Below are 11,679 nucleotides of genomic sequence, written 5' to 3'. Positions count from 1 at the left end.
CCCCACATGGAGCTGAGCTGGGCAAGCCCAGGGGAGATGAACCCCCATGGAGGGGCACAGGCAGAGCTGGGGGGTTCTAGAGGGTGACAAAAGGACTTTGGGGTGGCTGTTTTGGGATACCTGTCTGGGAGGGCACCACCTGGAGGCATGCAGCACCCAAAGGTGCTGTGCTGAGCTGCGTGTGAGCCATGCCTGGGGCTGCAGCACAAGAGGAGCAGCAGGAGAATGACTTTGAGCAGAGCCAGCCCTGCCTGGCACAGCAGGGAGGGACCAGGGCATCGATCCCATCACTCCAAACCAGGCACACCATTCCCAAACTGTCCCCAAGCCCATCTCGACTCTCCCTCACCCAGCCAGGGGCTGATCCAAGAGGGGCAGGGGTGCTGAGGGTGCCAGGGCAGCCCTGGGGGCACACTGCAGCTGTCCCAAGTGTCCCCACACTCACCGTGTACCCCCGCTGGCCTTTCTCCCCCGGCTCTCCCGGTGCTCCGCAGGGTCCCTGTGCACAAACAGGGATTGAGTCCCCAGGGTGTCCCCCCACCCTGCCCCGAGCCCTGTGCAGGCTGACAGGACAAGCAGCAATGCCCAGAGGTGACCTTGGGAAGGGCAGAGTGGGAGAATTCACATCCCTGGCACCCCCACCCTGCCCACCATGCCCAGGGCAGGTTTGGAGTCAGCAGCAGATCCATTTTCCCACTGCTTTGGCTCCTGATGGGATTTCAGGACAGGGAATTTTGCCTTCTTTTCCTCTGTCTTATGGCCAGATGGGGAGGAAGCATCACCCAGCAATGCCAGGGCAGTGGGCATGGGGCTGGGATCCCCCCACAAATCCTGCCCCAGCCCTTCCCTGCCTTGTTTTTGTGCCTCTGGGAGGGATCCACCTGGTTCCTTCCCCAAAAACAAGGACTGGAACCTGATGCCCCAGGAAAAGCAGCCAGCCCTGCTCACTGGCAGAGCTGAGGGGCTGCAGCTGCCAGGACAGCCCTGGGAGTTGGATATCAAACATCCTGTGTTTCAGGGGGAAGCAGACAAGAAATCCATTAGGCTGCTTTGAAACTCAATCCCAAAGCCCCTAATTACAGCCTGAGTGCTTGGGGACATCCACCCTGAAAGTGTCCCCAGGGCAGCTGGGGTGGCAGCAAGGCCACCAAAGGGACAGCAGGGCTTTGGTACTTACAGGTGCTCCTGTTTTCCCAGGATGTCCTGGGGGTCCAGGAGCTCCAGGTTTTCTCTGGATTAAGAAAAAAACAACAAACAAACACTGATAAAACCCATCAAGTTCTTGGAGCAAGGAGAACTCAGCTGCCAAGAAGGAAAAATCCAAACTCAAAGTGACCAAAGCAGCACTCACCGGCCAGCCCGCGTGCAGGAGTTGGTAAAATGATGATTGCTGGAAGAAAAATGAGGGGGGAAAAGCAGAATTAAAAAAAAAAAAATCCCAAATGCCTTTTTGCTGGCTTTAAGGATGTTCTTCTTGTCTTGGGAAGATGCAGCAATGAACCACTTTTTAAATTAATTAATTTATTTCATACTCTGTGCATGCAAGGCATGGGAAGAAGGACAACCTGAGGATAACATGTAGGAAATAAGGAGCTGTTCAGGAGAAAATTAGGCAGAGCTTACTTCTCCTGAGTTTGGTGAAATTCAGCTCCTCCATGGGTGCCCTGCAGCTCTGGGACACCAGAAATGTTTGGAATATGGAAACGTCAGGAATGTTGTGAGCACAGGGACTGCCAGGTTTTAACTAAAATCAGCTGGTTTGACCCTGCAGGTTACTCCAGGTGGGGAATCTCCTCCAGCCTCTGGAAGAGCCAGAGGAGCAGATCCCAAGAAGGTTTTCCTCTTGCTGCTCCCAGCAGCCAAATCCTGGATGCACTTCCAGTTTTGCCAAAGACCAGATGACCCCAGAGAGGCGAAAAGCCACCTGAAAGGCCCAGGGTGGATCAATCCCAGCCCAACCAGGTAATCCCATCATATTTCCAAACCAGCAAAAAGGTCCTGAGACCACCTGCTGCAGCCTCCTCTCTGCACACTTCCAAGCCAGGTTTTCCCAAATTTTGGGAGGTGTCCAGGGAATAAAATGTCCATCTCCAGCTACCAGCAGCACAGGGAAGCAAAACCCATTTTCCTCCTCCTCCTCCTTCCCATGGTGACCCCAGACCTGCAGTCCAGGCAGCTCCTCCAAATTCTGGCTGTATCAATGGCTAAAAAATCCCTTTCCTTATCCATCATCCCAATCCCAGGCAGCTGGAGGGACAGCATTCCTCTGTTCTCCCCAGTTTCAACCCCAAGGGAACTGGGAAGCCCCTCCTGTCCCCTGCTCCAAGGATCTGTCCCCACTACCTGTGGAAAAGCCAAGGAGCTCATGAAGGAAAATAAACACAGGGCTTTGAACAGCTGGGGATATTCCTAGCAGTGAGCAGCGCTCTGGGGCAGGTGATGGGTGGCATCCCTGCTCCTTTCAGGCTGATCCCAAATTGATTTCCCTGGGTGAAGGGGTGCAGCCCCTGGCAGGACCATGTTCCTCCTGTCCAGCCAATTCTCATTTCCCTCAAAATCCACTCCCCAAACTCTCTGCAGGAGGTTGGAGCACGGCCAAGGCTTTTGCCTTGTCTCAGGAATCAGTGAACTCCGATTCACTCAGGACAGGATATTATTTCATCCAACCCTTGAAAAAGAGGGGAGACAAAATCCCACGTGAGACACGGACTCGGGTTTCGGAGCAGCAGCTGCCAGGGAGGGGGAGAGCAGCTAATGGGCTCTGCAATTCCAGCAGGAAACTGTCACAGCTCTGCTGCTGCAGCTCTGGGAGCGGGGAGCAGCACAAGGGGAGGGAGGGAGGATGGGGAGCAGCAGCCACGGGGATCTGTGCTCCTGGAAAACTCCAGCCTGGGAGCAGGGCAGAGGAACCCTTTAGGGCAGAGGAACCCTCCAGCAGCCCTGGGGGAGCAGCTCAGGCCTGGCAGAGCAGCTTTGGCTGTCCACCCTGTGCCACCCTCTGCAGTCACCCTGTGCCACCCTGTGCCACCCTCTTCAGTCACCCTGTGGCACCCTGTGCCACCCTCTGCAGTCACCCCGTGGCCATCCCCAAGCTGTGCCACCCCTACCATGGCAGATGCCAACCCTGCAGTAGCAGCACATCCCTAAAAGTTCACCCTTTTTCTCAAGGATCAATTTTCCTTTCCCTCTGAGGTTCCCAGGCACCACTCCCCAGCCTGACCTCCTGTTTTTAAAGGACAAAAGCAAAGGAGTCTGGTGCTGCAGATTAAGCTCTCCAATAACTGTGGGAGCTCCAGCTCTCCTTCCCAGGACTCTGGGATTTCCCCACTGCTGAAGCCAGCTCCAAAACAAGCCAGCAGCAGTTCCTGCCCTCCAGACACTCTGAGACAACTTCTTGGCAAAGCCAACATCTGTCAACACATCGGGAACACAAACACAGCACAGGGGCTTGGGCTGGAACCACAGCGGCCTTGAGCTGCTTTTCCTTCATTCCTGTTAACAACAAAGGCTTTTTTTCCACGGGAAGGGAGCGGGAAAGGCTGGGAGCAGCACACAGCCACAGCTGCTGTGGGACGGCCACCACACCCCTTGTTTTCCCAGCCCATCCTCCTGCAGTGTCCCTGAGCCTGAGGGGAACCTTCCCCGCCCTGCATTTCCATGGGCTGAGCCAACACAAACCCCAGAATCCCCCAAATCCCCCAAACCGCAGGGATCTGCTTCTTGGGGATAGCATGGCCCCAAACCACAGGGATCTACCCCTTGGGAGCAGAACTGTCCCAAACCACAGGGATCTGCTCCTTGGGAGCAGAACTGTCCCAAAACACAGGGATCTACCCCTTGGGAGCAGAACTGTCCCAAACCACAGGGATCTACCCCTCCACAGGGATCTACCCCTTGGGAGCAGAACTGTCCCAAACCACAGGGATCTACCCCTTGGGAGCAGAACTGTCCCAAACCACAGAGCTATGGGGCTGCCAGCCCCATCCCCAGAGCAGCCAGTTCCAGCCCGGCTTTATCTCAACTGAGATTAGCAAATCCCAGCCCAGGGCTTTGCGTTTTCCTGCTGCTGCCGGCGGCACCACCGGGGTCACGGGGCCACAGACACAATGGCCCTGTGTGGCTTTGGGGTGGCCCCGGCCCCCTTCCCCTGAGATCGGCACTGGGCCAGCCCGGCGGGGACTGGGCCAGCACAGAGCCAGGGGACAAGGGACAGCACAGAGCCCAGGGGACAAAAGCCTGAGCCAGCCCGGCGGGGACCGGGCCAGCACAGAGCCAGGGGACAGCACAGAGCCAGGGGACAGCACAGAGCCCAGGGGACAAGGATCAGCACAGAGCCCAGGGGAAAAGGATCAGCACAGAGCCCACAGCCAGGATCCAGCATCTCTCCAGCTCTGGCTTCCCAAACACACACAGGACATGTTCCCTGCAGCACTCCCAAGTGGGGACACCGAGGAGTTCCCAGCAATACCCACAGGTGTTTCTGCCTGCAGGAAGGTAAAGCCTGAGGTCTCTGCACACACAGGCAAGGGGAAAGAAAGGGAATTCTGACTGCAGAGTAAAGGATGGGAGCAGCTCTGCCCGAGTGCTGGAAGCGTGGCCTGAGAGCAGCAGTTGATTAGCGAGGGTCTACCCTGCTGGAAGGGGATCCTGGCATGGAGACATCCAGCTGCCTCTGTCCCATCCCTGCTTATTCCTGCACACACCGTGTGCCTGTGATGGATCCTGGGAGCACTGAGAGCTGCACAGCACCTGCCCTGGGGCAGCAGGAGTATGGGAGATCAAGAAGGTTCTCCAGGTCAACCAAAACTTCAGCAGGTGATCAACTCTCCTGCGCTTCCCAGCAGGAATCTGATCTCTGCTTTGATCCAATCCAACCCAAAACCACAAAGGTCTGGCCCAAGGACTCCCAGCAGGTCAATCCAAGCTCAGATCCAGAAGAGGACCATCCTCCTCCTCCAGCACCATCCCCACCTGGGTGTGCTGGCAGAGCAGAGATCGTCCTGCTGCATCCTCTCCCCAGCATCCCAGGCATTTGCCCTGGAGCAGAGGATGCAAGGACTGCTCTTCCCTGGTGAAGCAGCTGTGGAGAACTCAAATATCTCAAATATCCTGCCCAGGGCCATTGTGGGGAGCTGGAGTGTGGAGCCTGAGCTCTCACCAGCCCCTTGCTGTGCCCCTGAAGCCACTGACAGCATTGTGCCACGCTGCAGGGCCAGAGGGACAACAGAGCCATGCAAGGATAAAGCAAAGAGCGTCCCCAGCCCCAGGAAAAGCCTGGGCCACTTAGAAACCCAACGCCTTCAGCTGCTGCCCTGCCCAGGCCAGGCTCCACAGGGAGTTTAAAATTAAGCTTAATCACAGCAGTGGCTGTGCTGTGAGGAGTGGGGAATTATTGATGAGCCTGGCTGGGTTGTTCAGTGAGTTTTGGAGTCCTCCCCTGGAGTTTTGCATCCAGCTGTGCAGTGCCTGAGGCACTTCTGGCTCCCCACAGATCCTGCTCCAGTGGGTCAGGTGAGGAGACACCTCAGAGAGAGCTGGATGGGCACAAACCCTGCGAGCCAAAGGCTGGGGCATGGGAGCAGCTCTGCAAATGGAGAGGGTGGGAAATGGAGAGGGGCTTTGTCATCAGCCACACAGAGCAGAAGAAGGGCTGCTAGTGCCTGGCTTGGACCTTTCCTGGGCCCTGTCCTGCAGAACCATCCCAGGGAGGTGATGGATGGACCACGGAGAGCCAAGATGTCCTGGTCAGTCACAGGGGACAGAGGGACAGGGCACACACTGATCCCATTCCACCCACAGAGCCACCCCCAGTGAGCTGCACCTCCCTCTGCCCCCGCCTCCCACCCAACAATGAGGAATCCCAGCCACAGCAAACCCTTCCTGCCACCCCATCCCATCCCATCCCATCCCATCCCATCCCATCCCATCCCAGGGATGCAGGGAGCTGCTGGGGAGGTGGGAGTGCAGCACCTGCCCACTGTGGCTGTAACTCACCATGAACGACTGCCAGTCCTCCCTGGAGTTCCTCCAGAGGATGATGGTGGGGACACCAGGGGTGCCAGCAGGACCAGGGTCACCTGGGGGGCCCATCCTCCCCATGGCCCCTGGGTATCCCTGCAGAGACAAGGACAGCTCCTTAAAACCAGCAGGGATTTAGGCTCAGCACAGGCTGGACACTGAGTCAGGGCCAGGCTCTGGGCAGGGAGGGCAGCCTGGGGCTGCAGGGCTGGAGGACAAATGTCCCTGCAATGATTCCGTGGATATGAAATGGGGCTGGGCTTTGGGGACACAGCAGTGTCCCTCCTCCAGGTGACCTGAGCTGAAGCTGCTCCATTTCCCACTGAGAGCTCAAAGGGAAGAGAGCAGCTTGTGCAGGCAGCTCAGTCACAGAATCATGAAATATCCTGAGCAGGAAGGGACTAAAGGGATCACCCAGTGCCACCCCTGTCCCTGCCCAGACCCCCACCAAGCCCACCCTGGGCATCCCTGGCAGCGCTGTCCAAAGGCTCCTGGAGCTCTGGCAGCCTCGGGGCCGTGCCCATTCCCTGGGGAGCCTGGGCAGTGCCAGCACCCTCTGGGGGAAGAGCCTTGCCCTGAGCTCCAGCCTGAGCTGCCCTGGCCCAGCCCCAGCCGTGCCCTGGCTCCTGTCCCTGTCCCCGAGCAGAGATGGGAGCTGCCCCTCGGGAGGAGCTGCAGCCCCGGGGAGCTCTGCCCTCACTCTGCTCCAGCTGAACAATCCCAGACCCCTCAGCTGCGCCTCACGGGCCTCTCCAGACCCTTCCCTTTTTCCTCTGAGCCCTCTCTAACAACTCAATGTCATTTTTTTATATTATGGTGCCCAAACTGCCCCAGAATTCAAGCCTGGCTTAATCCTGAGCCTGGCCTTAAAGTACCAACTAAACCCAGTTCTTTCCCCTTCCAAACCCACAGACAGGACCACCACCCTGCAGCTTCAGGAGCTCCCACTGCCCTCTAGATGATAAACCCCCAAACCAACCCCAAACCATTGATGGTGTTTGCTCCAGACCCTCCACCCCACACTGGACACCCCCCTGTTTTTGTGGGTGCTCACTTTGTCTCCTTTGGGTCCCACCAGTCCCCGTCGGCCAGGACAGCCCTGAAAGGCAAAGGAGCAGAGCTGTGACCCCAAAGGGAGACCCCACAGTGACTGAGTGACCAGGGCCACAGCCCAGGGAAGCAGGGACTCAAATGGCTGATTCAGAGCAAACCAGCAGCTTCAAGCCCCCAAGAAATACCCCAAAAACCAATGTGGGGTGGGAAGAGCCCCCTGGCATCAGCAGCTGAACTGTGCCATCCTGAACAACCACAGAAACACCCCAGAGCAGGCAGGGGAGCAGGAGAACATCTCCTGACACCTGGAGAGGACAGGCAATGAGTTAGGGGAAAAAAAATCCCTTAAAACTGAGTCATATCCACACTCCAATAGGTGTTTGGACAAGGACAAAAATATCTGCTGCTTTTAACAGGTGGGAGATGTGATCTGGGTAAAAATGCACATTCTGGCCGAGGGCTGACCCCACCTCAGGGCTTCCCAAGGCAGAACCAGCCAGGTGGGAGATCCTGGCCTTTTGGGGTGACAGCAATTCCCTGTAAGCTGTTACCTGGCAGCCTCTGCCTGTGTCTGCTGCAGCTCTGACAGCTTCAATTCCAGACACCAGCTTTGTTCTGAGCCTGAAGGTCTGAGGCCCACAAAGAGCTCCATGGCTCAGTTCCCCCCTCCCTGGGGGCCCCAGAGTCCCCCTGCTCTCAGCCCTTGGGAACAGCAACAGGACAATAGGGAAGGCTGCCAGGCTGGGGACACATCTTATGGCTGGCACCTGCCACCACTGAGCTCCAGTCCTAAACAGAATCCCAGCCTGGTTTGGGCTGGAAGGGACCTTAAAGCTCATCCCATCCCACCCCTGCCACAGCAGGGACACATCCCACTACCCCAGGCTGCTCCCAGCCCTGTCCAGCCTGGCCTTGGACACTTCCAGGGATCCAGGGGCAGTCACAGCTGCTCTGGGCACCCTGTGCCAGGGCCTGCCCACCCTCAGAGAAAAGATTTTTTTCCCAGTATCCCATCTAAACCTGCTCTTTTTCCACTCCCCTTGTCCTGTCCTCCATGCCCTCAAGATCCCTTTTCCATCTTTCCTGTCAGCTCCCCAACTCCTGAAGCTGGGCTGGAGCTGTGGGACTGGTGTTTCCACCCAGGACACTCAGGAGCAGGGACACAAATCCCATCTCCAGCCTCTCTCCAGGAGAGGAGAGCAGATCCCCCTGGCTGGTCCCTCCTGCCGCCTGACAGCAGGGCTGTCACACGTCGTGACGTTTCCTCTGCTCCTGGGATTTTTTCAGCCTCCAGCATCTGTTCCTTTTGCCATTTTCTTCTATTTTTGCAGGCAAGAGCTGCAGCAGCAAGGAGATGGCTTGAGGGGGAAGTTAGCAGTCCTAAATTTAAACCAAGCCTGGCTCAGGGATGATGGATTTAGTGCCAGGTCCCTCAAGCACAGCCATGGAAACGGCCCTGCAGGATCCCCCTGAGCCCCAGGCAGAGCCCATGGCTTCCACAGGGTGGAAGGAGAAGGGAAAAGAAGGTGCCCAGGGTCACTTCGATGGGGAAATAAAATAAAAATTTCTAGAAATTGTTAAGAAAATGGAACCAAATGAGAGGAATAATTTTGGCAGAATAAACAAACATGGAAGAATATTTAAAAGCATTTTTCAGCTACTCTTCAATGAAGAGAAGACTCCTCTAAAGCTTTTTGTATTTCAAGTTTACATTTTTTTTACAATTTTCCTTTTTTAATCCTCAGTGAATATGTGACTCCTTTAAAAATTTCTCTAGTCTAAATTTACCTTTTTTTTTCCTAAATTTCTCTTTTTTTCATCCTCTACAACAACTGAAAGACTTGAAAAACAGTCAGAACTTATTATAAGATGAATTCAGTCCTCTCATTTGAACCTGGCATCAATTTGAGGTGAAGAAGGCAAAACCAGCAAAGCCAGCTGGGTCCATGGGTGGGTGCAGGGATTTGTGCGGGGACTGGAGGAGACAGCTTGGTCCCCTCTGATCCCCCCAGACTAATTCTGGGCTGGACCAGTGTGAAATAAAAACCCACAGTGTGACTAAATGATTTGAGACCATCTCAGAGCAAGGAGGACAAGGCAATCATCTTCCCCCCAATTTTCAGTGAAGTTTCTCCAGGAATATCAAAAACCTTTTCACAAGGTCAATGCACAGCCCCACTGTGACTGCACGGGGAGGGTTCCCCACCCTGGGGAAGGTTTCTCCATCCTGGGGAAGTTTCTCCATCCTGGGGAACATTTCCCACCCTATAGAAGTTTCCCACTCTGGGGAAGTTTCCCCATTCTGGGGAAGGTTCCCCATCCTGAGGAAGGTTTCCTATCCTGTGGAAGGTTTCCCATGCTGGGGAAGCCTTCCCTGTGCAGTTTCCCCTATCTCAGGAGCCCCTCCCCACCACCCTCCCCTCCCTCACTCACCGGCAGCCCCGGAGGTCCTGGCAGCCCCGGTGGTCCCGGCTTCACACAGCCCTGGCGTCCACGTGCCACCCACAGTCCAGGCTGTCCCACTCCAAGAGGAGGCTCCGGGCCACCCAGCAGTGCCCCTGTCCTCGGGGGACCTTTGGGGACGTTTCCTTTGGGAGCAGGTGGGGACACCTTGGGGAAGGGCTCCAGGTGGGGTTTGCTGGGCGGGAGCCGCCGCGTGCCCGCGTCCCCCGACAGCTTCTCCGTGGTGACATTCTCCTCCTGGGGCTCAGAGCCACGCTCCTTCTTGGCTGCTCGGGAGGGTTTGATGGAGGCTCCTGGGTGGAGGAAGCACTGTCAGATTCCCAGAAATTCTGATGGAGAAAAGGAGGAAAATCATGGACTCACCTGAGCTTCTTCTGAGCGCGGGCCTGCCGGGGCCAGTGATTTTATTGTAGGTGGAGTTCAGCAGCTCAAAGCCTTCATCCTCAATGGAAAGGCTGCCCTCCTCCTCCTCCTCAGCTGATGGCATCTCGTGAGCAGAGAGGGAAGCCAGGGCACTCCCATCAGGCTGGAGGTTGAGGGTCCCCTGGGTGTCCTCCCATGGCCAAGGTGGCCCTGGGGCCAAATCTGAACTGGTGAGTCTGGAGTCCTGAAAAAGGAGAAGGGAAAAAATGAAGTTTGAAGGGTTCACTTATTTTTCCCCCTTTCCTGCTCAATGGGCTGTCCAGGGATGTCGTGGAGTCACCAACCCTGGGAGTGCCCACGCAACAAGTGGACGTGGCACTCAGTGCTCTGCTCTGGGTGACACAATAGGGATCGGTCACAGGCTGGACTCCATGGCCTTGGAGGTCATTTCCAACCTTAATGATTCTACAGATCCTCATTTCCCACACACAGGAATGCTGCTGGGGAAACAATGCAGGGCACAGCTTGTGACCATCGGGCAGGAGCCCTCAAATTCAAGTTCATCCAGAAGGAGCAGGACACTGCACCCAGCTGCCAACCAAAACTCACCTTCCACCAGGGACACCTGGGCACCCTGTGCCAGGGCCTGCCGCCCTCCCAGGGAACAATTCCTAATTCCCAATCTCCCATCCATCCCTAATCAATCCCTGTGTCCTGTCCCTCCATCCCTTGTCCCCAGTCCCTCTCCAGCTCTCCTGGAGCCCCTTTAGGCCCTGCAAGGGCTCTGAGCTCTCCCCAGAGCCCACAGCCCAACGACAGAAATCCAGTATGGAGAGCAATCACTATAAAAGAGTTACAGCAGAGGTATAAAGTGACAGCAGGGATCGATGTGTCCCTTCAGCCTCTGATTCTGCTGGTCCTGCACATTCCAAGGCTCCTGGTGTTCTCCTGGGGGAGTGGTGACAGCAGGCCAGAGGGGATCTCAGAGCCCACCACACAATTCCCACTGTAGCAGCTGCAAACCTCCGAGGGCTGGGAAGGGGAGACAGGCACAAGGCCAGGAGGATGCAGGGTCCTGGATGCTTCCAGCCATTTAATTTAAGGCAGTGACTTGCACGGGGCTCTCTCTGACCTCAGCTGTCACCTTGAATGTCCCTGCAGGTCTGAGGGGCTCTGTCAGCCCTGCAACCTCCAGCAGTGCCCAGTCACTGCCCTTGGAGGGAGGAAACTGCAATGCTGGGAGAAACATCCACACTCAACACCCAAACACTGACTGGAAAAGGAATGAAACTTCAGAGATCCTGCATTTCAAAATCCTACCACTTTTCCACCCATCACCAGTGAAAGCACCTCAGGCTGGGCTTGCCCACGGGGCCAGGGCTGGTGGGTGGGTGTGGAGCTCCTGGAGCTGCTCTCCTGGAGAAGGTGCAGCATTTCCAGCAGCCTCCATGGCTACCAGCCCTGCCTGGACTCTGTTCCATGCTCCCCTTTGCCTCCATGGGGACATGGACAGCACATGGCACCTGGAGCTGGTGGCACCAGCCCTGCCTGGAGCCTGCTCTGTGCTCCCACCAGGCTCCATGGGGACATGGACAGCATGTGGCACCTGGAGCTGGTGGCACCAGCCCTGCCTGGTGGCTCCTGGTGCAGAAGCTGCTTGAGGAACCAGCTGAGAGAAGTCACTAGAGGGAGATGCAGCCCCACGCTTGCCTTGCAGGGCTGGGAGGGAGGACCTGGAGAGTCCTTCCCATCCTTCTTCCCACATTCCATGGGCTGAGCCCT

General features: G+C 56.6%; 1 protein-coding gene across 1 annotated transcript in view; it reads right to left on the bottom strand.

Moving 5' to 3' along the window:
- Positions 1 to 11,679, bottom strand: part of LOC121336981 (collagen alpha-1(I) chain-like) — a 79,992-nt gene that overhangs the window by 24,780 nt on the left and 43,533 nt on the right. Inside the window, exons 6-12 of the mRNA XM_041406693.1 lie at positions 9,898 to 10,141; positions 9,505 to 9,824; positions 7,073 to 7,117; positions 5,995 to 6,114; positions 1,352 to 1,390; positions 1,178 to 1,231; positions 446 to 499 (exon numbers count right to left, since the gene is read on the bottom strand). Coding sequence (XP_041262627.1) covers positions 446 to 499; positions 1,178 to 1,231; positions 1,352 to 1,390; positions 5,995 to 6,114; positions 7,073 to 7,117; positions 9,505 to 9,824; positions 9,898 to 10,141 — 876 coding nt within the window. The remainder of the gene's footprint in view (positions 1 to 445; positions 500 to 1,177; positions 1,232 to 1,351; positions 1,391 to 5,994; positions 6,115 to 7,072; positions 7,118 to 9,504; positions 9,825 to 9,897; positions 10,142 to 11,679) is intronic.

This window comes from Onychostruthus taczanowskii, unplaced genomic scaffold (genome assembly GCF_017590055.1).
Source record: "Onychostruthus taczanowskii isolate IOZ18803 unplaced genomic scaffold, ASM1759005v1 scaffold25, whole genome shotgun sequence".
In the NCBI taxonomy this organism is placed as follows: Eukaryota; Metazoa; Chordata; class Aves; order Passeriformes; family Passeridae; genus Onychostruthus; species Onychostruthus taczanowskii.
This window is presented reverse-complemented; position numbering and strand designations above follow the sequence as displayed.